The sequence below is a fragment of the Ornithodoros turicata genome, chromosome 5 (assembly GCF_037126465.1).
Source record: "Ornithodoros turicata isolate Travis chromosome 5, ASM3712646v1, whole genome shotgun sequence".
In the NCBI taxonomy this organism is placed as follows: domain Eukaryota; kingdom Metazoa; phylum Arthropoda; class Arachnida; order Ixodida; family Argasidae; genus Ornithodoros; species Ornithodoros turicata.
The window spans coordinates 78939211-78966698 of NC_088205.1; the positions used below are offsets into that span (position 1 = coordinate 78939211).

Below are 27488 nucleotides of genomic sequence, written 5' to 3' on the forward strand. Positions count from 1 at the left end.
TTGTTAAATAGTGATGTTGTGTTTTTAAACACAGCACATCATGTTACGAAGCAATCGAGCATTCCCCTTGATTTTCCTTGTAACGTGATTTTCGGGATCGGGGATTTCGCAACCGGGGATTTCGCAACCGGGAATATCGAGGTTCCCCCATATTCAACCATAGCAGCGCTCACCTTTTGTGAGCGGCAGTGAGGAACACTTCCCGGACCACGTTCCTCCATCGTGCACAGGGTGTTCAGCGAACAGTAAATCAAGACTGAGGTTAAAACCTTGAGGCACAATTTCCCATATAGTTTCATAAAACACAGGGGGAAAAAATTAGGCATGTGCGAATAATTGTTTTAAAACCGAAGCGAATACATATGTATTGCCAAAGCAAATACGCAGAGAATAGTTTTAAAACCGAATTGAATACGAAGCCAAGCGGATACATATGCACGCATACACTGTTCATACGGATCAGAATATGAAGTATAGCGCTCGGTTTGTTTTATGCCCTCTCTTGTTCAAAATTCGAATGTATAGAATTCCATGTTCGATTCGGAAACTCGCACACGGAAGTATTCGCTTCTGTATTCGAAAGATTCGAGTATTCAGTATTCAGTGAGGGCCATAAAATGCATTTCTAACATTTGAAACCAGTAGAAAACTACCGAATAAACTGTCCGATGCTTCCAAGACTCGCCAGAGACAGTCTGAATATGCCATGATAATAAGACAACTTGAAAGTCGTCCGTTTATTTCAGCGCACCAATCCACGTGACGCCACACCAATCGTTGACATGCTTCACATCCACCACACACCAGTTAACGCAGAAGCTTCTCATTTAAAGGGGCTGAGACATTTTTGGCACCAAAAACCGGGATCCGGAGAGTACGGTTCGGGGAAGGTTGGTAGTGTGGGCAATGGAGAAGAATGTGCTCTAGATCTTCAACAGCACCGCAGTGACTGCAGTGTGGAGAGTCAACTTGCCTCAACCGGTAACGCCACTGCGCTGTAAAAGCCACATCGAGGCGCATTCGATGAACTAATGCGGCATCTCGACGAGGGATATGTCGAGGCATGCGGAAACCAGCGGTCCATTGGCGGATAGCCAGAGGAGTCACGAGGCGTCCAAGTACGGAACGACGATCTCCTCTCAGCTGTGCAATACGCGTCCGCCTCCGAGACGAGAGAGCTGCTTCTGTGGCGCTGTCGGCACCGACACCGCAAATGGCTGGAACCCATTGGAGAACCAGCCCGTGCCCTGCTTCGTAGACAAGGTTGTAAGCCATTAAAACATCCAGAACCAACGGTGTGGATTGACCCTCGGATGCCAGAATTTTCAATTGTTTGCGGCGCAGATGTTGAATCAGTGAATACGAGATACGACCCAATCCCGTGGGGTAAAGCGAACGATGTGCTGCAGAAAGAAAAGTATGGCACAGAGCTCCGCAGCTGTGGACGAGGTTTGATGCGAAAGGCGACGTCCTTCTACTACGCCTTCGTATGGGATGACGAATGCCGACGCGGACTTGCCATTTAGAGATGCGCCATCGGTGTATGCTGCGGCAGAGGTAGAAAACTTCGCGTCTACGAGAGCATAAAAATGGGCTCGGAGGACTTGAGGGGGAACCTGATCTCTGCGGTCGTGGAGGTCCGGAAGACGTGCGAAGGTGGGTGGCACAGGCAGAGACCAGGGGGCGTTCGGCAGTGTGACGTCCTTAGGTATGAAGCCAGTGACAGCCTGGCCTGCGCGATGGAAATCACTTTCAGGACGGTATCGAATTTTCCTGAGGAGTGGGTGGCGGGGAATGTGTGCACGCAAACGTAGGAAGTGTCGAGCAGTTTCCCGCTCAATGAGGACCTCCATCGCGAGTTCATCAGCTTCAGCTAGGACTTGCCGTGTTTCAGCCATTCTTGGAACTCCAAGGCAACGACGAAGGCTTCGGGCCAACAGGGTCCGAAGGGTATTTAACGACGTTGTAGAAACCCTGTGCAATATTGGAAGGCTGGAAAGCACAGTCGCCCTCACCAAAGCCGCGTGAACGGCTAGAAGGGAGCGTTGATCACAGCCCCATCCTAAGCCAGAAAGATGTTGAATTGCAGGAAGTCATCGCATTTGGCCCCAAATTATATTTGCGTTCATGGGAAACAGCATTCCAAGGTTTACAGCAAAGAGCCCGGAACCGGGCTCTGACATCTCTGCGGAAACACGGCTGGAAATCGCCCGCGGTGATTGGCTGAATCAGACGACATCCTGTCTATGTGTCCACGTGACTCGAGTCACTATTCACCCCTATTTAGTGACTCTACGCGTGACGAAGGAGTGAGTAGACCAGACAAGGCTGCGCACCAACCAGAAGGCCACGTCTGAATAAATTATAATTTATTCCATAAATTCTTTTACATAGCTGCGACACCAAAAACATGGACGACATCAACTGACGTCACAGATGTCTCTGTGTCCAATTATAAAAGTAGTTTTGTTTTTCTTATCTCTGTAAAAACATGCAGACTACACATTGCTCTCTGTCTCTCTCCAGTAGGCACCGTACGAAATATAACAATCGCGCGGAAGGGGCATTCGTAATAAAAGACTTTTTTTTTTCATTGCATAAAAATACTTTTTGGAATAATATTATGATCTTCAGACACAAAAACAATCATACGAAATTCAATTGCGATGAAGCGAGGCAAGGTTATGGAAAATGTGAAACGATAAAAGCACTCGCACGTAGTGAGTGCGTTGCAATTTTAGATGATGAGTGTGCTATTATATGTGTTTGACCACTAGAGCCAATTTTGCTTCTGTTCAAATAACAGAAGACCGTAAATCAAACTCTGAACCTGGTATGTTATTACCAGATTTCAAGTTTGATTTACAAAAATCTTGTAGCATATTACGTTCGGCCTATCGAATTCACGAACTGAGTAACCCGGAATTTGACGAATTCAGTCATTGCGTATCTGTGATTTGTCTAAAGAATTTGCACGGTGGGCTGGAGCACATTGAATTTAACGTATGCGCTTGCATAACGAATTTCGATATAACGAACTTCCAAGTATACCGCACTTGACTCTACCGAAATGCAACTTTTAACAAATATTTTCTCCAGCAGTTTCAACCCTGTGTCGAAATCAACTAGTACATATACTACACAATTAATCAAACAACGCATAGCAAACAAGTGGACTCCCCCTCCACAAATGCAACGTCGCAAAGAGCATCTTAACATAAACTACTCTGTATAGAAAATGGAAAATTATGGGTGCTGAAAAAATAACAGTGATATGATACCCACGTCAGGGGGAGCACTCCCGTATGCACAGTTATGTACAGAAGAACACATGTCAAGTTCACAAGAGTATACAAGTCTGCACAGTTTACATACACACACATATCCTAGATATTTCTAACCTAATTTTGGCCACTTGAGCTATTAGTCGAAACACTTCGCAGCTGTCGTTGGCTGCCCCTGTATTGCACTCTGATGTTACAGAACGAGGTCCGCATACAACGGTACCGCTTACAACAATGAGCGGGCACCTTACAGCTCCTCATTTTTTACATATTCAAGCTTGTTCAGTGAAAATATGCCCACACAATGCGGTCGCTACGCATATTGCGGTGCCTCCTGGTGACACTATAAGCGGACTCGCTGTACACGTCACCGCTTACTACAATAAGCGGACATATTTCAATTCAAACACGTTTTTACATATTGAAATTTGTTCGTCGAAAAGGCGTCCGTGCAATGCGGTTGACACGCATATTACGATGCCTCTTGGCGACGCTATAAGCGGACATCGTTGTATCCGTATTTACTGTCGACAGTACAGAAACCGGCGAGGGCTCTCTCTCTTGTAGATGAGAAGGGGAGTGTGGCAGGAAGCCGCTATTATGGAAGACCAGCGGGCTGTGAAGAGAATGAGTCGATGACAACGAATGAGAAAGAAGAAGAGCTCATAATTGCGATGATCCATCGGGAAGGAACTCAACGTAATTTTCTGGAATGAGGCCGGAGCGGCCGTTGAGTCGTCCTTCTAGCCAACCAGGCTCTCGCGAAGGCCGAACTGAAAAAACAAAAAAACAAAGCAGTCACACCTTTATACCGAGAACACACGGTACTTCGGCTCTGTTTCGAGCCATGCTCTCAGAGCCTTTACATCAAGGCAGAGAGTAGAGTCCACGCTGGTCAAATGCGCAGAAACATCGGGACATAAGACGCGTACGAATGCGTGGAACATTGACGTCTCGCCGAGACGCACTGTTAGCGCCGACCCAAGATCGTGTCACTTCCCTACGCCAGGCTGACGAGTCCCAAGTAGGACGAAACAGCTGTGCTTGGCTGGGAGTGCACGATCAAATTGTAAACATATATATATATATACATATATATATATATATATATATATATGTATATTCCCCTCTTTATAATTCACTGGCTTGCACTGTGCCATTGAGGAGTGCAGAGTCACCCTCCAAGGTGTATATCGCTCGCTGATTTAGAAACACTTCCTGCAAATATTTTTCCAACATAAAACAAATTGGCCTCAAACATTTTGTCACGACCAAAATTGTCGCCGCCTGAAAGCCGAGACCGCGAAGTTCTCACAGGCTGTTAACGACAGTAAGGACATGTTTTTCGGCACGTTGTCACACTGTGCTAACATAAAATAAACACGCTGTTGAAAATACTCTTTAAAAATATTGCGGTGTTTGAGCCCCTCGCTTTTTCTCAGTACTTTTACCTGTACCATAAAGCCTGCCGTCGAGGCTACACACTCGCTCAGCCGAAGAGAAGTGAAGTGAGTTTGCGGAACTCACTAAATCGTAAGTGGCTCACTTTCTGCCGAGTGTCACTAAAAGATGTCGTGTGACAGCATAAGAATGACAGTAAGTGCAAGTGTCACTCGTTGAAAGCGACACTAAATTAGTCCGTCTGGCAGGGGTCTAATTACCTAAAAGACATTCTTTAACTTTTTAATTAGGGCGGGCAAAAACGAGATAGCCGAATGATAGATAATGCCCGTTAGAGCCCAACCGCACGATCCGCTAGGGGCGCTACTCATCGGCCCGCGAGATCTGCATCATGATTGGACAATGGAAATTTGAATTTTGAACGCGCAGAAGCGGACGTACGACTACCGTAGCAGACGACAGCAACAGCTCCTATGAGAACTCGTAGAATGATGATGATAATCAACCTTAGAAAGAAGCATCTCCCGTGGGACAAGCACCGCTTGTATAAAAATACTAAGGTAAGCTAAAGTACAAAGTATTGCAGAAATTACGGAAGCAATAACAGGGCCGATGAGTGGCGCCACCGCTAGCTTCCAAATGCGGCGCTGGGAAAGGGTCCCTATGAGATGGTCGTTATGTGATCTAGTAGGTCGTGATGCAGATACATGCTCTCTTATGGAGGATGTCCGGGTCCCGTACGGGAGGGGGGTGACACCCATATCTGCTGCTTTTGCGGAGTCTTTGGCATTTCTGGCCGTTATTTCGGGGAGCGTTGCGTGGGGGGGGGGGGGCGGAGGTGTTAGGGGGTGCGGGGAAAGTCCTTGTTCATATATCCCAGCAGCAGATCGGGCAGCGCCTCCAAAGCCAGGCTTTGCACGCGGCTTATTTATCGGGACGTTTTTTGTAAGCTGAATTGCGCACTGATAAGACTCAGTACAGCGAAAACAATATGAATTGTCATCCGCGATAGACTACTTGACGAATTGCGCAGGACTTCACAGAATCCTACGTGTCATTTCACTGCTAGTCAGGTTCAGGTACGCTAATTCCCTTTTGAAACAGGGAGGATACCACAAGCAAGGTCTAGACAAAGAGTCAGACTTAATAACACTTAATAAAGTGGTATGATAGATCGTTTGTGGGGTGTCACTGGTTCTTTGTCTTATAGTGGATCGGATACGGCTGGCTTGGTCTCTGGCTTGGCCGCTGCAATCGCTGTAAGTGTTCTGGTTTCGGAGTCTGGGACACTTGCCGGTGTGCCGCTGTAGTAGAGGGCCGTTTGTAGCTCCAATTGGTATCCCTGACGCTTCTGGTTTTCTTTTGCGTAGCTTTCTCCCGCGTCAATAGAAGCCGTCTTGTCTCCAGGATGATCTGGCTTGTTGTAGACTGGAAACTCAGAAGGAGCGATGTCCGCCTCGATGAGGCCGTTGTATGGAGTGCGGGCCATCTTAGTGGAATGTGCTCGATGTCCTCTTTCTCTGTGTCGCATACGATGCTTATCGGGGTATCTTTGTCGAAAGGTTCGGCTAGCGTCTTCTTTGTCAGTAATGACACTGTCCGGGCTTGGAAAAGGAGGCCACTGGCTCTGTCTCCTTCGTAGGGTTCCTCAGAGCCCGGTGCTATCTTATTTTCCACGTATTTGTGCACACTCTTCTTTTTCTTTATTGCTATATAGATGCCAGATATCTTCTTCTATTACGTTCATTTCTTTTCTTGTTCAATTCGCGTTCGTTTTCAGTTGATTGTTTGGTGGTGTCTTTGCTGTATATGCGGTCTTGGTGAGCTATCCTCCTTATCCAGTTTGTGCGGATGCTCGTATATATCGGGAAGCGACGAAACATTCGTGTTACAAGAGCGCCTTCGACCTTGTGAATTAGCCTACCGAGATATCGAATTTCGGACCGGGCTTCGCGAAACGAGTATGTCGACCAGCCCGTTGCTCACTGGATGGCAGCATTTGGCGTGGCCGAAGGCAAGATCCACCTTCCAATTTCTCTTTGTCGTCGCTCCAGTTATTCGATAATGTCGGATGTTAAGCAGATGACATCGTTGGCATATGTCGCCGCTGGCACGGCAATCGTCTTCCATCGCAGTCTCCCGAGCTCATACCGTGTATTCACACGAGCGACATTCCCCCAGAAGCGGAAGATGCGAAAATGTCATAGGTTTCTGCTGTCACGTGATCGCGAGCGCTCAACGTCGTGTCTTCGCGTACACTGCTAACCCTGGGAAACATCCTGCTACACAGCCACAAGATATTCCGTAACAGACGACAGGAAAAGACGCTGACGGTGTCGTCTGCAAAATGCGCAGTACGTCACTCGCGATATCCCGCACCGTGTGAATGCTCAACATAACACGGGACGGAACTTCGGCTCTGTAAGGCAGTGTTTTCGCTTTTTCTTCTACTAGAATATTCCTTGAGGATGTCGCTCGTGTGAATACACGGATAAGGGTTGTACGAGTAGCGGGATAGATGACAAATTTGGCCTTTCTTTTGGTTTTCCGTCCGTTCTGTTTTCAATCGTTACCCCCTAAATAAACGTACGAATCGATGAGCTCGAGCTCAGAGCCTTGTAGGCGGACTGGCGGAATATGGGGTGACGTATCGAATTTCATTATCTTTGATTTCTTCTGGCTGCAGCGAATGCCCTCGGCGTTTCCTATGTCCGAGCACATGTTGAATAGGTCTTGCATGTCCTCCGCAGTAGTTGGATAAGGATGATTAGGCGATTTCAGATATTGCCCTTGTGCTCCGCACGGGGGCCCTCCGTCGCCCAAGTCACGCGCATCGCGCAATGCGTCGTGGGAAATGGTTTGCATTCGTGCTTGCCTGCCTGTTGCTCGAAGGAAGGAGGGAAAATCGAAACGGTTTGCGCTCCTCTTCTTCTGTCTGACTCATGAAAACTAAATCCCAAGGTGCAGTGGGGCATTCGCAACACGGCGCTCTCTGGCGGGCCATCCATGCAATTTCTGAAATCGTCTATTGTTACGAACGTATCGTCTTCGTTCCCGTCGGCTAATTTGAAACCGCACTCAAGGGTTCACAAGGCCGGAGCAGCAGACCAGACAGCGGACCGTGTAGCAGACGACGCTGCCTGCGATTTTGTCCAATGAGGTTTGAGCATGACGTCATACACAATGTCCAATCGGGTGGAGGTGCATTCCTCCCGGCAAACGCTTGTGTCCCTTCTGCGTCTTACTGCCGAACATCGCTTGCCCATCGCTCAGGCTTGCCTATCATGGACGTCACAGAAATACCTCGCGGTGCGACTGCCTCAGGTGCACTTACAATCGGACTCAAAAAACACGTAGACACAACAAAAGTTTTATTAACGTTTCTGCTTTTACTCGTTTCGTAAAAATGGCCTTTCGCGAGCAGTTCAAGGAGAGGCAGATTCTAAACGGGAATGCTAAGAATTCTATGTGCAGGCATTTACGAAACAGCGAGGACATATTTTTTGTTGTTGTTATTATATTTACTGCAACAACAATACAGAGAAAGGGGTGGCCAGTAACGAAACGGCATTCGCGTGCTCGCGGATGGCAGACGACAGGATGTTTTTCTTTCTTTTTTTTTTCGTTACAATGTTGCCAGGCCACTCATCGTTGAGACGGAACATTGGAGAATATGCGAGCTCACGCCTCGTCGATTTCATCTTCAGACGGAAATCTCTTCGAGGTCTTATTCTTTTCTTCGTTATTACAGTGAATTCACTTTTGCGTTTGTCCTCTTTTTTCTTTTTTCACGGATCCAATTTGTTTTCCGCCGTGAAAATGAAATAACGAAGGCAGAAATGGAAGAAATACCGAACTGCTGGATTATTCGGATGGAATCAGAGTGCGCAAAACGGCGAATGAATACGAGGCATGAACGATGAAAAGTTTAAAGCCGCGAAATGTCACATTTGAGAATCGTTTAACATTAAAACATTAACATTTGAAAAGGGTGCCGAATGGCGTCCTTCGCGAGCCATTTAAAAAGATCGGCCGGAGGCACTTTATTGTAATTTTAAACGAGCAGTGAAATGACAGTTAGAATTGCTCGAAACCCTGCTTAATTCATGAAACAAAGCTCATTAATATGCTTCATCGTTAAACGTCACCTGTTTGATCCTTTAAATGCATCGTGATGATAGATGAAACATTTATGATAACTGCAACCTTGCTAAAGACAACTTCAGTTTTTTTTAATTATTATTGCAAATGGTTATTAATAGAGCTGACGTTAACTATACAAACATTTTCGACAAGTCGCAAATCAGCAACCTTCAGCAATTCATGAGGAACAAGTAGTTGATGGGCACCCCGTGACTAATTGATAACATATGTTATATGTATGAGTGTTATAATGATATCATCCACTGTTTGACATGAAGATCTAGTACTAATTGCCTGATAAGCTGCAAAAGGCACTACCAAAGCTACAGAGTACAACGCTGAGGAATATAGCCTCAACGATAGTGCAAGCGGGCCCACGTGCTTTATGGTTTCCATACTCAAAGTGAGTTAGTCACAGAGAAAAGAATTATCGATTTACCATCATCTCATCAATCATTTTGTTATCATAAGGTCATTACACGTTGTCTTGTGAATGATCCACTTACTGTTAACCTCTGTTGACAAATGTACAAGTACCAGTCCACAGTTCAAACCTTTGGTCAATATCCAGATCAGGAGATGGTCTTGCTGATGACACGACTTGGCTCCATGATGACAAGACCCCATCCCGTAAACACTGTTGACCACTGGTCTATCGTAATTTTTTCGGCTTATGCTCTATCAGTTCGTACGTGAACAGCAAGCTGTCCTTGTTTCTCATACTAGACATTCAAATATGATTTGAATAGTGAAATTCAAATCATATTCAACTGCAACCTTCAATTCCTTTCCAATCCCGCTCCTATTTTATCTGTCTATCAGTCAGCATGCTATTGGTCAATAAAAAGTAACTTGTTATTCTTATAGACTGCTCAGTTGAGTAATTGACTGCTTTCATAATACGGAGGTGACAAAGATTACTATCATTATTTTCTGATCACTTAATCATTTGATCAACCAATGGATCTGTGTGAGTGCTGTGTACTGCCAACATGAACATGAACATTTCCAAACACAATTATTTTTGACAACAAAAGACAACAGAGACATATCACTCCAAACTGCTCTGACTACTCAGTCCAACGACAAGCTGCCTAGCGAATGTCAAATGACTACACTCCCAAGGGGCACGCACAGGGGGCAATCACGCCCCAACAAGACAATCAAGGAGGTGTACAACAACAACAGTAGCAAAGAGGTAGTAAAGAAGTAGCAAAGTAGCAAAGAAGTAGAATGAAAAAGGAGTAAATCATACCATCGTGAATGATCTGGTTTGGCTCGAAGGACAGCTCAGAGTTGTTCTCCCCGACACAGGCGTAGAGCGTTCGTACCCGCCTGAGGACATGAAAATCCGTCATTCACGTTTCAAACCACAGCGCTAAGCTCCCGTCGTGAAAAGACACATACTTTCCGTTGTGGTGAACAGATACTGGTCTCGATGACTGACTAGACCTGTCCAATGGCAACGAGACAATGTTATGTGAACAACACTCTCGGCGCAGGTAGAATACTGCATTTACTCTCGTAATTTATGTACCCCCAACTTGAGCACACAAACATTTATACAGTCGCCGTCCGATATTTCGGACTCTGCGGGGACCGTGCAAGAGTTCGAATAATCGAGCAGTCCGAAAAAACGAATTTCGCTTCAAAATAAACTTTACTAAGCCCTAGTAGGCTGGCAAAATTTTTCGATGCTTTCCTAACGCGCTTCCAGCTCCGCCTGATAACATCAGCTTCTATTTCCCGAAGCGACATTTCGTCACTGTAAGTACACTGACAGAGGCACCACCGTCATCAAGTCCGCAAGTCGGCTTCACCTAACGCATGCGTGCTTTAGGTGAAGCTCGCTTTACAGCGCTGTCGCGCGACTCGCGGGCGGACAGCACGTGCTGGGCCGTTGGCCAAAAACGAAGACGCAAAAGCGCTACGACAGACCTCTTCTACTCAGAGGAAATGAACAGTCATCACTGCCTATTTTTTTGCCTCAATATTTTAGTTGGTTGATTTCTTTTGATACGAATTTCAGATGATACCAATGTTTTCCGTCACCCCATGAGAGAAATTCGCGGGTTGGGCAAACAGAGTCCGAAATATCGAGCGACGGAGCTGCACGGCGTCCGACATTTTGGACGTTCTTATACATCACCTCTATGGGACCCGCGGCCGTTCTGCGAACGAGTCCGAATAATCGAGCATGTCCGAAAAATCGGGGTCCGAAAAGTCGGTCGGCGACTGTACTTTTTTCCACACGTGTTACCACACGTCCTGTGTAGGACAAATTACGGCTGGCAAATCTTCAAAATATATTTATATATATTTCCACCAATATTCAATCAGTTTACTGGTATGAGCGTTGACCCTTTGTTACTAACCAAACGAGACCTTTTTTTCTTGAGATAAGCATCTGTGTTAACACGGGTTGTATGAAGTTACCTCCGCGATTACGTGTTGTCATATTGTGTTTTGTATTTGTGAGCTGTTTTGTTGCTAGCTTGTAAAAAAATGTTCTAGAAAGAAATAGTAGTTTTGAAGTAGTTTAGTTTTAGTAGTTCCTTTCGTAGTTCGAACTCCGGTTTGCTTGAACAAATCTTTAGTCTCCGAGTTCGAATTAACTAGACTGCACTGTACTGTACATATTTTGCTCGTACACTATGGTGTTAAATACTTTTGTACAAGCGGCTGCTGCATTCTAGGCTGGGAGAGGAGCCTTGCCAAGCCTGAGCATCTCTTCGCTCTCTCTGCCACCCAAAAAGGAAATAAATTCGATTGAGCTCAGTTATTTAATGTATGCGGTTCTAGGAATGCAGACTCCAATGCTTTGGAATATAATGGTTGTCGAGCATACCTAGGACCCTGTGCTTTCGGGTTTTAGGTTTTTTGAAAATCGGGGGGTAAATAAATATCGGGTTTTATTTCGGGAGCTGTAAAACAGGGCAAAATCGGGCGATATTAGGTGGAAAAGCAGATTTTTGAGTGGAAAATAAAACGAAAAGCACTTCGCACTTTTTAGGTGAACATGAGACGCAGGACAGCTGTGCTGAGTGTCCAATGCCTGTATTTGTGGCTGAGTTTGCACTTTGCAAGTTAATTTTCGAGTTCATGAGCACCATTATTTTCGTTTTTTTATCCCAGCTGATGACGATGCAAATCGGGGGAAGGGGGTAAAGACAGGTTTTCCCCTAAAACACAGGGCCCTCGGCACACCCCTAAGCACACCCCTCACAGCACACCGCCTCCGTGATGCTACGTTCTTGGATCAAAGGGTGCGTGAATCATGCAAGTAAATATGGTGGCCCTAATCGACGGACAGATACCAATCTACAACGTAGCTCACTTGTTCGTATCCAGTACTGACGGTGAAGAATGAAGCTCCCTGACACCTGCCAGACAGAAATAAGAATGGTTAGCACATTTCAGTATTTATTAGGCTCTATCGTAGATTTACGGCAGTAGGGACAGTCTAGTAACCTGGGGTTGGTGAATGATGACTGTACGTAGAGTTTGATCTGGAACTCAAGGACTCTGTGCTGCTGCTGTTGGAATTCACGTGCGTACCATCGCCCCCGCCACCGCAACCTCCTGTGGAATGAACTGCCTTTGTTATAATAGAAAACGGTGCTAATAGGGTTGCCACCAGGCCGGTATTATGCCGGCACGGCCGGTAATTTGCTAGCTCCGCCGGTTGCCGGTAGGAAGGTGATACCGGCAGCCTTCTGCCGGTATTTCTGGCTCAAGATCTTCCATGGGGGCTTTGGCAGGGTTTTCCCTTCAACATTCCCCTACAACTTCAATAAATCTGGAGCACAGACCCAACTCCGCAGCTACCACTCGTTTTCTCAGTTATTTATTATTAACATTATTAGAACGTGAGAAAACAATGTCAAGTTTCCGGCGATAACGATTTACAAGTAAAGAGAAAACGGTTCACAAGTTATTATTAATTGTTATTATCAGCGTTCATGCCTGTTTATAGCAATTTCTAACATCAATGATCCAGCCACACACAGGAACATGTTTCCTCGTATTATCTTGAGCGAGCACGCGCGCTCTTTCCCTCTCTCTGCACTTGTCCACCCCTCACCCGCTCTCCTGCCAATCTTTCCTCCTTTCCCTCTATTCCGCCGCCTCTCCCTCGGCCGGTATTTTTCACTACGAAAGGTGGCAACCCTAGGTGCTAACCATGTTATAATGTTCTATCTAACCATGTTATAACCATGTTATAACAGAACATGGTGCCAATCATGATAACACATTCCGGAACTGTCGTCACCTGGCCAACTCGGGTTGTACATGGCGAGGGCCATCCTGGGGACAGTCTTGACTGGCATCGACTGTACGGGGGGTGGAGGAGAAGACTGCGCCAGCTGCATTCCGTACCTCTTCTGCACAGCAGGCGCGTCCATGGCGTAAGACCGTGCGTATGTGCGCTGCATCTGTTTACGAAGTATAAATACGGAAAAGTTCAACCTACAGCGTACCACACGCTGAAGTGTGGCTGTAGCAAGATATTAATATCTTCTTTTTTTTTCTGTTTCTGCTGGACACCATGTACAACGCTCAACTCGTTCATGACTGCACACTCCAAGAACAGAAAAGGAGTAACTTTAGTCTTTTCGGGGTGCACATTCCAAGAAGAGAAAAGGAGTAACTTTAGTTCTTTTGGGATGCACACTCCAAGAAGAGAAAAGGAGTAACTTCAGTCCTTTCGGGGTGCACATTCCAAGAAGAGAAAAGGAGTAACTCTAGTCCATTTGGGGTGCACACTCCAAGAACAGAAAATGAGTAACTTCAGTCCTTTTGGGGTGCACATTCCAAGAAGAGAAAAGGAGTAACTTCAGTCCCTTTGGGGGAGACTAGATGCATTGCACTGACCATTTAGTGCGACACTGTACGAGGCTTAGGGACTGTTTGTAGTGTTGGGGAGTAAATTTCAGGGTCAGGGGGACTAAAATGTGAGTTATTTACAATCTAGGGATCAAGACGCTGTACATAATTGTTCCCCAGTTTACTAATTTTGCCTCAGAGTGTAGCAATGCAAAGCTTACTTTGAAATGGAAATAGACGCACTAGCTTAATGTACACTTTGTAACCAACATTCACATTCGTAGACGCAAGTGAGGGTATTAAACCTAGTTTTTGAAAGCTGCCTATAAAGCTGAAACACCTACGAAAAGCTGCAGGAAGAGATGTTCAGTCAACGTCCACTTGTAAAACTTACGTGATCTAAAGGAGCCACGTAGGAAGGTGGGCAGTCGTTCGTCGGCGACTGGGTGTAGTACGCGGGGGAACCATATTCTCGACTCGTTGGCCTCTCCCTCGGGGGATCACGGGCGTCCTCGGGTACCGTGCTTCCCAGCGAGTGCCTCACGTCATTTTTTGGGGCACTCTTAAAAATCTGTATCGTTAAAAAAGGGCATAATGGAATGATGTACAATGCAATTCCTGGTGCACCGAAATGATTTGCATTCCGAAATGGCAGCTGCAACTGGCTGCCATATTTTGTCAGGCTCGACGCAACAAAACATTCGGTACAACGAAAGAAATTGTATTCCCCGTGAGTTCCGTTATGTTTGGCTGCATTGGTTTTCCAAGAAACGGCAGGAATTGTCAATAAAAGTTCTAAGTGACAATTCTACAATAAGAGCTATAGCTATAGCTAGCTATAGGATCACCACCGGCCACTCTGATTGGCAGTCCAGCTGCCTCCATGGCAACCTCAATGCAGCATCCATCTTTTGTATGTTAATAGAGCCTGAAGTTCTAGGGTTGAACCTGATTCTTCTCCGAATTTGCACCCCGAATTGAAGGTTGCCTTCTTAGGGCGAAACCCGATTTTTACCCGGCAGATTACCCTCACCGAGACGTCTGTAGGAACAAACACAAGCTTGTTTGACATCACATGCAGTTTACATCACCATTTGTACTAAACCAGTACAGTAAGTTTGAGTAACTGAGCCCCATGTCTTTCCAAATTTAGCATACTGTTTTTAGCATAAGTTTTTCCACCCAAATTCGCGTAAATCTAGAGCACGTGCTTATTTACCCGATTTTTGGCCCCCAAATTTAGAAATAAAATATTTCCCGAAAACTTCAGTATGTATGTACTTTGTACGTACTATGTATGTACTATGTACGTACAATGTACGTACTACGTACGTACTATGTATGTACTGTATAGTGAAATGCAAGTGACTAGAAGGGAGCCGTACTTTATCACAGTTTCCTATGAGGATCTCCACGACGACGTTGCAGAACTTGATGTCCATGATGGCAGCTACCGTTTCTTCTTCCGGACGGAGGAGTGTTGGGCCGAAGCAAACGCCCAGGTTTGATACTGTCATCAGGTTGGTGCTGGCGTACTGCGACACCCTACGTGCACCACAAGCCGGTTAAGTACCGGACGCCTTCCCTCGACTGGGCTCAGAGCTCACCTTTGTAAATGCTGTATTAATATGGACAGCATGCGATAGTTTTCCTTCGGCAGTTGACCGACCAACGCTTCGATGGTGGACACACGCTGTACTTTGTTCTCTTGCTCTGAAAGCATTTTGCTCGCGTTAGTCCGCTCGCTCCAATTTGAAGCGGAGAACATTAGTGTTATATCTTCTTTTAGTAGGCAATGCAAAGCTGCAAGCTCTAGGTGGTTAGTCGTCAACTTACTTGCTGCGGTAATAAAAGAGGTGTGCAATCGAAATGTCATCAGGGGCTCTGGCAGGTTTCTGCAATTCCAAATGCCATTCATGGCCACACTCTACGTGCATCGCTACGCAATGTTGGCAACTCAAATCGAGCCAAGTTAATTTCACAGCACACAGGGGCGTGAAAAACAATTAGGAGCGTTATTAACGCGCCGACCGGGCATGACGAGCGGTGCTTACCGTAAATAGTTCTTGAGTGCACTTGTGATAGTCTTCACTTCCCATTCGTCGGGGTCGAGGAGGTTTAAGCTCTCGGCTTTTTTCGAGTCTGTTAAAAAGTGCGTAAGACGGTTGCTCAAAATTCGGGAAAGCCTGCTCCCCAGTGAGAAACAGGTTCTTAAAGTGTGTTTCAAACATCTCATGCACAAACAAACACAGCACACATACTGAACTTTATTGCACGTTTTGGCACGCAATGCAGCAGTGTGCGAGAAAAATGTGTGCCATTGAGCCTTTGGGGTATCACGAATCAATCAATCAATCAATCAATCAATCAATAAAACGTACCAAATGCAAGTTGAGTGAGCTTGGTCACTTTAGAACTGACACCCACAATGCGATACAGGCCTTGATCCTCCAGGCCGCGAGCTTCAATCGCGTCGATACAACTTTTCATAAACGCAAAACCTGTTTCATCCAGCTCACCTGCGCGGAAACATAGTAACACAACATAACATAATAAATAACAAAGCGTGCAACACAGAAAGTGATACTACGCAAAATAACGACAAATGCTCTCACATCCATCTTGTTTTGCCACTCTTCCAGGTGGTGTAGAACTCTACAGAAAAGAAGAAAAAGCAGGAAATTCGTACACATCATGTCCAGTCCATGACCTATTGTATTAGCTACACAACCGTAAACGTGAAAGCTCTCCCTTGCACCATGTTGTGTGTGGTTTCGCATAGTTGCCATTACACTTCTTTGGTGCTGCTATAACGTGTTGTACCCTGTTGCTGACAAAGTTAGCCAGTAACTTTTTTTTTTTCACTTCAGATGTAGGTTTCCACTGGGAAGACATCGATAAACGAGTACAGCATGGCACAAGAACACCCTCTATGCATACAGCGAAATCAACTACGTTTATATATTGCTCATTCAGTTGCTCTTCTACGAACCACACAGTATCCGAATGGAAAATGTAGTGCAAGAAATGAGCACATTGCACAGAGCCTAAGGTACCTCAAACATATATTTTTTTTTACCACATGATACGAGCATATTACTTTCAGGAATTGACAAACAAAAATTTCCTTTGGGAAGCGCGCATTTCCCGAGAGAGTTAGTTTATGAGAGCGCACTCAGCGCCGGCAATCTCTCCCAGCCCCATCTGGCACGTCGTGACATCACATCATCCGAGCGCTTTGATTGGCTGCAAAGAATCATCCGCTAGGGCACGGGAGCAAAGCAACTGGATCGACTGCTCTGCTTCAGACATGGGACGGGCAGCATCAAATACGCTCGCAAAAAGAAAAACAGAAAAAAGGAGGCGCGCACCTCACTACTGGGTGGGATCATGTGACGTTGGGGGTCCAGCAGCCGAGGAAAGGAGCTTTCCTAACCCTCAAGATTGACAGCTCTCTTGCGCACCAGGATTGGATGCTGCCCGCGCACTTATTTGTGTCCCAAGGCTCATAATTCTAATTTCTAACTCTTCAGCATTTTTTTTTTTTTAGCCCTCCCATGCTCCTTTAACTCTTTCCCTACCGCACCACTCTTGGCCTCCAAAGCAGATATGAACAAGTGGTGACATCTGGTGGATGCTATAAACACTACAGAAGGAGGTTCGTTTTAACATTTATAGCAAACACGGCCGAGCGCTCGCAAATTGCTAGGTCGGCGACCGAGCTGGATCACGTGACCGTTCCTTTTTTTGGTAACTTTGCCCAAGTAACTTAAGTTAAGTTCCCAGTTACTTTTAACTCGCTTTTCAGTCACGTCCACACATTTTCTTGCTTTCTCTGCGGTTCCTTCATGGCATATTTCGCTATAAGACGTGATATATTCAATGAGCGACAGTATTTTATTCAGGAAGTAAGAACCGCTGCCATTGAAATGAAGCTGAACCATTGTGCGCCCACAGGGGGTAGGATGCAAAGCGTTCGGATAGACCTCTACCAGAGAAACGTCATCATGACTTGGGTAGACAGACCAAAAACGAAACAATTCGGAAGGAGAGGGCTGGGTTCCACGAACGAGCACTTGGTCGCTGCCTCCCACTGAAAGAAAAGTAGGACCGAGAGTCGTGTCCATTCAAGGGATCATGTCGTAATCCCCTCCAGACCGTGGCTTTTGGGCGCGACCTTGTCCATCTCTAACTTTGAGCGTAGTTAAGTTCTACCAATTTTTGGCGCTGTCGAACACTATGTCGAACATTTATTTACAAACAGGGAGAGGTCTATTGTTGGGCATAAAGGAAAACGATCTAAGCGTGTTGCACTCCTCCGCAGGCAACTCAAGGTCTAACTCAAGTCCTCACGCGCGCTGCACCTGCGTAATGCTGTTTTGTGTCCGAAGTAACTTGGAAGTAACTTGTTCATTTTTTAAAGTAACTCAGTAACTGCGAGTTAGATTTCATGCTGAAGAACTTCATTATTAACTTAGTTACATTTTGCACGCGGAAACTTAACTTGTAACGAGTTCTTTTTGACGGGTAACTTCTCAATCTATGGGTTTTAGTTACTTGGATCGCGGTAGGGGCGTCGCGGTCGCCAGTCTTCGAGTTCTGCCGTCTGCTAAACCATGTGATTTCAACATGCGGGCCAGTGAGGGCACTCCCCGACGTTGCAGTGTGGATGTGACGACACTGGATATTAGTTGAGCAATCCGCTGCTCGATCGTTTTGAGAACGGAACAAAAAAGGGGGCTAGCTCGGAAAACAGCGCGCGAACATGTGAGATTGCTTCATTTTGACCAAGCGAACATGATTGCTCGAGATCTGGCAAAAAAAAAAAAAGAAAGTTGCTACGAAATGACCACCCGAATTCGCCACTAGCTTTTCCTCGTGGTGGTAATGTATGAAGCTGGCTCTGCGCCAAGGAGGCAGCGTGGAGATTTTACATTGGTCGCGACGGCGCGTTCCCGCGGCGGACCTCCTTCGCAAATGATGTACACTAGAAGCAAGCATATACCAACAACGTTCAAACAAGCTACTGTTTACGCACGGGTTCCTTGCCATCCATTGCATTGAGCCACTGCTTCAAGTCTTCGTCGCAGAGTGCTTGGAAAGTGTATATGATCGCCGGACGTTCCAGAGCCGTCAGGTCAAAGCAGAAGCGCTTGTCAATTGTATCGTTCATGCGCCTAAGCGTCGAAAAGAAAAGGAACCACCGTAAGACATTGCTCGCAGAACTAGCGCACGGGTGGCTCCTACTACCTGATGCATTCCTTCAAGGAGAACGTGTCGGAGCTAGTCTGCACGAAATGAAGGAACAACAACTCAGTTAGCCCTCGTGTGTGTGTATGACAAGCAAATAACGTCAAAATTTCATACTTACAATTTTCCCAACAGTCTGACTGTAGGGAATCATGGTAAACTTGCGACTTTCCTTTTGGTACTGACAGTAGTGTTTGTTCCATATTGTTGTGAGGTGTTCTGTTTGGATGTAAATAACAAAAAAATGTGGGTTGTAGCACGAGCTGAGCTTTGGAGTGTAATCAGGGCACGTTTCCTCGCACCAAAATTGGCGATCATAAATCACACGACAGTGGCAGTATAATCAATTATCGTACTCTGACAACCACTTACTCTTTTCCATTAGGAACAGATAGCCTTGCCTAGTGTACATTTTGTTTAGAGATCCTGAATCTTGCGGCTTCTACGTGGAGGAGACACAGAACGGAAACGACATTTAAGCATGCAAACGTGCATGGCACTCTTATCACACAATTAACGCATAAAACCACGAAAAGAAAAAAAAAAAGAAAAAAAGTAGGGGCACAAAAAGTCATAATACACCGCAGTACTTTATGACACAGATACAACTGCACAGTTCATGCTGATGTAACTGCCCATTTAACAATTTAATGTAGTGCACATGCTAATGCAGCTATGCCAGTCTATATCTAGATCACCGTCAACGCTATACGAGGTGTGTTCAAAAAGTACGCGGACTGACGTCATAAAACAAAATGTACTTTACTTAGAAGTTACATGTCCAGGTCCCCTTCAAAGTACTCCCCTCCCGAACGGACACACTTATCCCAACGATGTTTCCACTTGTTGAAACAGTCCTGGTACGCTTCTTTTGTAATGTCCTTCAGCTCCTTCGTCGCATTTGCTTTAATCTCGGGAACTGTCTCAAATCTTCTTCCTTTCAAGGGTCTTTTGAGTTTTGGGAACAGGAAAAAGTCACAAGGATCAAGGTCAGGTGAGTAGGGGGTTGGGGAAGAACAGTGATCGAATGTTTGGCCAAGAACTCCCCAGTTCTGAGGGCTGAATGGGCTGGAGCGTTGTCGTGATGGAAAATCCAACCGCCACTCCTCCACATTTCTGGCCTTTTGCGATGGATTGCGTCCCTCCGACATTTCAGAACTTCAATGTAGTAAGTCTGATTCACTGTGGAGCCTTGGGGGAGATACTCGTGGTGAACAACACCGTTGGCATCAAAGAAAACCGTCAGCATAACCTTGACATTGGATCGCACTTGGCGAGCTTTTTTGGGTCTGGGGGACGTTTCACCCACCCATTGGGATGATTGGACCTTCGCTTCAATGTCGTAACCGTAGACCCATGATTCTACACCTGTTATAATGCTTGACAAAAAGTCTTCATCTTCTTCTGAACGATCAAGCTGTTCCTGACAAACCTGGACGCGATTGGATTTTTGGTCGTCTGTCATCAGGCGTAGCACAAATTTCGCAGCAACGCGGTGCATCCTCAATTTTTCGGTCAAAATCTCGTAACATGATCCTACTGATATCCCACACTCTTCAGCAAGCTCCCTGATGGTCAGACATCGATTTGCCCACACCAGGGAGTTGATTTCGTCGACGTGTGGGTCGTCAGTTGACGTGGAAGGACGTCCAGGACGCTCGGCGTCTTCAATCGACTGTCGACCACCCTTAAAACGTTCATACCACTTAAAACATGCCGTACGCTTCATAGCAACATCACCGTAAGCCGTGTTGAGCATAGCAAAGGTTTCAGTCGCAGATTTTCCAAGTTTAACACAAAATTTCACGGCAAGTCGTTGCTCCCTCAGGTCATTCATTCCGAAATCCGACAAACGGAAAGAACAGACTTCACGAAACACCGCGCAGCTAACCAACAAATGAAGATTTCTCCAATCGGAAAACGGCGTTTCATCAGCTGATGTATCGAAATCTAGCGACACCAAGCGAATTCCCCTGGAACCAACTAGAGCCGTGCAATTCAAAGAGTCCGTGTATTTTTTGAACACACCTCGTATACTGTTCTGAGGACTCAGAGGACAAGTCCCTACATTTTGCAAGCACAGTAAAGTGTATTTCATGGATAATAAATGAGTTACATACACAATATACTCAAAGAAAGAAAGAAAAGAAAGGTCCATTAAAAAGACGGCTAGGCTTGTTAACTGAGATGTTAGTATACCTATATTGACATACAGCATGCACCACAATGCGTAGTCCCAACATGCAGTACAATGTACCAAGGTAAACAATGTCGCCACTAAAGGTGCCTTCTTAATAAAGTAGAGGCTAAGTCAAGCCAAGAGATACTGTTCTTCTACTGGACACCCATCTTCATTATTAGTACTAGTGTTTAGAATGATGCCCAGTAGAACAGCAGAATCGAACAGAAAATCGCAGTCTGCTGACCTTGCCTCAATCATTACTCACTGGATCATTAGATTTTCCACGTTTAGTTATTTGCTATATGTAGTATTCATTAGCATGAAAATATAAAATGACAGAACCACAAAAAGCATACTTAGAAAGCGCAGACACGTTCATAGAAAAGATGCAACATTACGAACGTGACAAGCTCGCTTGCCCAAATCATGCAAAACCTATTGGAACCTGCTAAAAATTCCATTTCATACTTTACATGCATACACTCTCCCTGCTAGCCAGCTGTACCACCAATGGTTGCAGAACAAGCGTGGATTACAGGGGAAGTGAGGCCATCGTTCATTCATTCATTCATTCATTCATTCGCTTAATATCTCTGCAAGCCACTCTAAAGCATACAAATAGGCGAGGCTTTTCTGGCTTAGAGCCTTGAAAGTGCCACCTGAATGAAACGGTGCAAACAGCAGCTGTCGGGTTTTGGGGGCCAGGCCACGACACAGCAAGCACACCACAAGCGGAGAAAGTGGAAAGCTAGACATTACCGTTGTACGCACCTCCAACATTTTCACCATCAGTTGCTCAGCTTCGCTGTGAGTGGCTTCAAAGTTCTCACGTGTCTGCAACGCATAAGAAAACATTCATGCGTGCATTTTTTTTTTTTTTTTCATTTGTTCTCACTGTGGGAAGTGTGGTGGGGGAGGAAGGAGGAATGTCCTCCATCCGTACATTCAGTGGTGCTGTTTTGTAGCAAGTTTTCGGTACCACTGACAACAGAATTCGACTACTAGTAACTGAGGTGGACTATATCTTGTCGACTAGGACTCGCGACTACATTGGACTACACTGGGCTATGTCTCCACAGTTGGACTATGGAGTGACAAAAAAAATATTATCTTGGGTATTCTCACATGGTGCAATCATTCAATTGGGGTATTCTGAAGTATTGCGAGGTGAGCACTGGGATTCGAGTTTTAAGGTAGCCTTCCTTTCAATACAAAATTTCACAGTTCCCTGCAGTGCCCACAGACATGTATTTCCACTGTATCTTATTGTTCATATTTTAAATATACAGCACATTATTTTTCTTTTTTTAGTAATATTTTTTTGCATATCCTACCACAAAAAGCAGCTTATTTGTGTTTTAACAATGCTACAAAAGAAAAAAAAAAAAAGTCATCCAAGTTTATCAGCTTTTTGGAAGCAACATCTGGTCAGCTTTTATCAACAAATATTGCTGCACAGCTACTATCCTGTCTGAATGTGTTGTACTCAATGGTCGGTACGGTAACAACCATTATAACAATGTGAAATGTTTTTCGATATTTTGCATCAATGTTTGCCAAAAGAAAGAATAAGTGCGCAACACACCTTCTGGAGTCGTACTTGCAGGTCGGTATTGAAGCTGTTGAATTCTTTGGCTACCTCATGCCCTGTTCAGAAACATGAGAAAGCATGAACACACAGGTGCACAGATTGTGGCGCACTGGAGTGATATCGTACCTTGGTGGTAGAATGTAAGCCATCCGTACATAAACCTTAGTATCTGTATGAAAATAAATGATAAACATCAGGCTCCTGTTATAACTCCTGTCAACTTTCCAACACTGTGCAGACTGAAGCAGCGAGCACAAACCGTTTCAACAAACTCTGTCTTTTTTCGTTCTTGCACTTTCTGGAGTAGTAAGACGTATTCTAGTGACGCCTTGAAGAAATGCCTCTTTTCCAGCTCGAACACAGCAAACGCCTGCACACGCATAGTGAGAATAAAAAAGTCATGCTCCATGCCAGCATAAATGTCGCCTTTTTTGAGTTTAATAAGAGTATCGATTAGTACACATCATCTTGGGGGTTCCCAAACACACACCACACTGCGCCCAAAGACAAAGAGGTGGCGTTATTTACACCCGTAACGCGATACCACATGAAGTGTCATTCATCTGTCATTCATCAGCCCCAGTGCGCATTTGATACCACATATGCGCTGTGCCCGCTCACCATCGCACATTTAGTGATATCTTCTCAGAAGATATCAGTGCCGCAAATTATCCGGCGATATTAAGGCAGAAAGTGCGCAAATTCGGCCCAAATCGTACTATTTCGCAATCGGCCCCCTCCATGTCTTCTATCAACACGGACATCGACGCCCGTTTTTATCGGTCGTTACAAAAACAAATCACGTCGCCACGTTACGACCGTGAAACGAGGGTATCGGGCAAAGATTATCTATTGTTGAGATTACAGGAGGAAGCGGACACGACAAGCTGACCTCACTGCACGGCGATAGGGCACTGCAGAGAAGCCGACCTCCATCTTGATTTCCTTTTTTAATTATTTTTAGCACAATTTCCCGACGACAACGACGATATCGTGGCTGCGTACACGGTATAAAAAACGAATACCTAGCTCGGTGCTCGTCTTTTTAAAACACATTCCAACAAAATAAGTACAAAACATCAGTTAAGCAGACGACAAAGGTGACACAAAAACTACCATCTCCGACCGTTACGCTCCACGCGGAGAGCGCGCGAATAACGAACCGGAGCACGCACAGAGATGGGAGCTCACGCGTGGAACAGTCGGGAGCGAAAAATAAATAAAAAATAAAACATAGAGGAAACACAGAACGAAAAACATTTCGACAAAAGAAAGAAAGCAGGCGAAGGGGGCGACGTGTTCCGCGCATTAACCAAACATCGTTCTCCCTTGTTTAGGATTATGTCAAACACGTCGTTTACGCGATTCGCTGATAACATTACGCAGACCACCGGGCGAAAATTCCAGCGCGGTTCTGTTGCTGCGGGAGGGCCGCAAGTCCTCTCAAGCTGGCACCGGAAGTACAGTTCATAGGGAGACTCTTAGTTATACTGTGCTGTTCTGCAGAATTTCACCCCGTTGTCCGAGCTGACAACCGGGTAAAAGCTCCGTGGAAACTGTCTGCATTTTGGTTATGCACCTTCGCTTCGGTCATCTTCGGAGCTTTCCGGTCGTTCTGACAGTGCTCGCGAATATTCACCGAAGTGAATTATACAACGCGTGATTAGTGAAAATTTTGCTTAATATTGTCACTAATCGCACGTGGTATCAATAACGTCACTGGAGCTAGCCGTACGTAAATACCCATATTCTTTAAAAGTAATTTATCCAATCAAGGGTAAGTTACTCAAAAAGCAACTAAGTTAAAGTTAACCTCCAAAAATAGTGAGCGCATTACAGTTACTCTTCTTGAAATGTATCTAGTTACTTTTACAGTTACCACACGTTAGAGTAAGTTTTACTTTACAGTTACCCTTTAAGAAAAAAAAAAAAAGCTGAATAAATGTAGCTCTAAAGAATTGCTTTAGCAGTTGTACTGTCCTAGCACAGTGTGTTACAAACAGAGGATTTCCGATGGCGCCTAACAGCACTGTGTGATCTAATCTAACGCCATCCTGGCTGCGTATGAAATGACAAGATTCGTGGAATTCCTGTGCAGGAAAAAATTGCAGGGTACTTGAGTTCTCGACAATACAAGGTTATGGAAGTGACGCGCAGAAAATATAAATATTGCAATATCTGAGTAACTTAAATACAGTTATATTTTACAGTTACTTCAACAAAAAGTGGTAACTATAGTTACAGTTACTCGTAGAAAAGTAGCTAGTTACTTGTAACTTAGCTACTCACCGAAGACTGAATTTTTCAACATGCGTGCATGCTTTAAATGTACAAGGCACAGAAGGAAAAAAAAAGTTCTCCAAACTCCACCAGCTAAAGGCAACTTTGATTTCTGCGCTACGAGACGGCAGGCATTGTACGCTACTTACTTCTTTCAATTGGACATCGCCTTTTTTCGTCGATAAGTTCAAGTAACGGTCCAGTGATTGGCAATACTTTGCAGTTTCTTTGTCAAACTTCTTCTTCCTCTCCTGTAAGAATTTTATTTTTGTCCCAATTGCATAATCAATCCAGAACATCTCTTTCTGTGCACAGACCTTGGCCTCTCCGATGTGATCTTTTCGGAACTTCTCAATGGGTGCAATGAACAGCTCGTGCGCATTTTCCAGCTGCAAGGCCATTCACAAGTGGCTTTAATTGTGTCTTATGAGCAATCTCTTTATGATGTGTGTGTGTGACAAATATGTGACGGGTACATACCATGCGGTCTCTCTCATCTTCGATGGAATTCAACAAACGACCAAATTCTTTCAACGAACCAGCTGAAATTAAATATAATTGCTGTGTATTTTTTGTTTTCGTTTTTTACCATATTAAGATGTCGTTGGCTGAGTGCATGTGATGTATAAGGAAATATGTGCAAAAATATCGCCTCACCGATTACGATTTCGTCGTCCGTCTGACTATTTCCGATACACTCCAACCTAAAGTTCATAAACGTGTTGGCAAGGCTTCTTTGAGCCCGAGAGAGGCCTAGAAAGTAAATGCGCAAAATAAGCGCTTATGACATGCGAGGAAAAAATACGACCGAAGAGCGGCGAACGGCACGTACGCACACACTCACACACAAGTGCAATAAAGTCAACAAGGCCCTTATGTGTGATCGACTGAATCAGCCGAACCTCAAGGAGGAAACAACGATAACGACAGTTCGGAATAAAAAAAACAAAAAAAAAGCAGAAAAGAACACGCTTGTATGTGGTTATCCGGAGGTGCTTTTTTATCTTCGTGTCCCTCCGGATATAAACCTGCAGCGCAGTAGACGTAGAATTCCTGCCATTAATCCCACCTGAACGAGATGAGATGACTCACGACAGTACCGTGCATACACGCTTCGAGAAGGGGAGACGTACAAACTTGTATTTCGCTCATCTGCTCAAGTATCAACAAGTGACGTGCGCCAAGTGTCACTGTGGGTGGGACCGCCCGCAACCCTTTGAGCGGCGTTCCAACGCTTCTAAAGTTTCACAACACAGACTTTCCTTCTGATATGCTTCAGTCAACGCCGTGCGCTGTCGTTTCGAGGTGGAAATTGTACGAAAACTTACTCTTTGCGGCAACTAACAGATCCTTGACCTCTTTGATGATGCCTTTGATCGCTTGACTCGTCCGATCGAGTTCACATTCGTGAGCGTGTAGGTTGTCACGGAAGTACGGGCTGTCTGTCAAACAGTCCGTAAACTCGAGTGGTAACAGTCCCATCTTGAACGCGCATAAAATAATCCAAACATTCAGCACGTCGTGAAAGTATTTACTAGACTTCACCGAAAAATCGTGCAATTCGCCATTGTTGCTAGGTGAACCGACTTGCACTGGCGCGAAAAATGCTGCAAATCTGCAGATGGCAGTATTTCAGTGCAACGCATTTTATGAGATCAACTGGTAGTTTAGATAAATTTCGTTTTAAATTCCACATATAATAATTATATGGGTGCTTTCAATCCTAATAACTGTAATGAATAAGTACGTTTGATTCTGGAAAGCGAAACGATCGAAACAAAGACAGCAGCGACACCACTGCCACGTAGCTAGATTCGGTTTCAGATTTATATATTGGGTCCTGACCCAAACCACAGTAAAAGAAACGCTGTCACGTGCTTTCTTGTTGTTGCTTGTGGTGCTTACCGTGCAAAATATTCAAATCAAGTATGCAGGAAATTATTTCGAATCGTATTTTGCAGTCAGCGCTTTCGCTGCTACGACATTACTCTTGCAATTTCCGGTTTCTGTTCTACCAATTGAGTCACCGATTCAAGACAAAATTTGCTGCTTATGTTAAACCACATCTCAAAACAGCCCTTAATCGCGCTTATCTCGGTCACACTTGTGACGCCCGACATGCTATGGTAGCTCCTGAAACCGAAACCAGGTATTAACACCACAGTCTTTCTTGTTCACCCCACAAACTATGATTCTCTGCTGAATCGAATTTTGCGTTTGGCATCTACAAGTAATTTGCAGTCCAATACAGCTCTTGTCTCAAACTTGGCCCACAGCTTAAGGCAGTTCCTCAAAAAGCAGTTCCAGAGCAAACACTTTCAGTCTCATAATTTTACAGGCTGGAATTCCTTCTTTCTCATCGTTTCTTTGTGAAAACATGCGTGCATCTGATTTTAACATACAGATTTTTACAGATTTACATGCAGAATTTTACATACAGATATCCCCCTCTGGTTTCGTAAACTGATTGGACCTAGGTGCCTGTCGAAATTTTTACAACCCTGACAAGCCTTTCAGATAACACACAAAA

At 45.0% G+C, this 27488-nt stretch overlaps 1 protein-coding gene across 3 annotated transcripts; it reads right to left on the reverse strand.

Annotated features, from left to right (window-relative positions):
* Positions 1–2352: 2352 nt before the first annotated feature.
* On the reverse strand, positions 2353–26558 carry LOC135394890 (rho GTPase-activating protein Graf-like). 3 transcript variants are annotated; one of them, XM_064625933.1, is made up of 26 exons: positions 26287–26558; positions 25616–25711; positions 25439–25500; positions 25276–25347; positions 25108–25209; positions 22938–23048; positions 22805–22847; positions 22673–22734; positions 21859–21921; positions 19278–19347; positions 19027–19124; positions 18906–18943; positions 18694–18832; positions 16271–16310; positions 16037–16174; positions 15710–15797; positions 15492–15550; positions 15263–15368; positions 15041–15200; positions 14050–14226; positions 13102–13264; positions 12300–12410; positions 12166–12211; positions 10236–10280; positions 10084–10163; positions 2353–4057 (listed from the first exon to the last, which is right to left on the reverse strand). In XM_064625933.1, the coding sequence occupies exons 1-26, from the start codon at positions 26438–26440 to the stop codon at positions 3948–3950; spliced, it is 2433 nt and encodes an 810-aa protein (XP_064482003.1). In that variant the 5' UTR covers positions 26441–26558; the 3' UTR covers positions 2353–3947. The 3 variants fall into 3 exon arrangements, with proteins under 3 accessions (XP_064482003.1, XP_064482002.1, XP_064482004.1); XM_064625932.1 differs by having other exon boundaries at positions 21847–21921; XM_064625934.1 differs by lacking the exons at positions 25108–25209; positions 25276–25347; positions 25439–25500; positions 25616–25711; positions 26287–26558 and adding an exon at positions 23300–23421 and having other exon boundaries at positions 21847–21921.
* Positions 26559–27488: the final 930 nt, after the last annotated feature.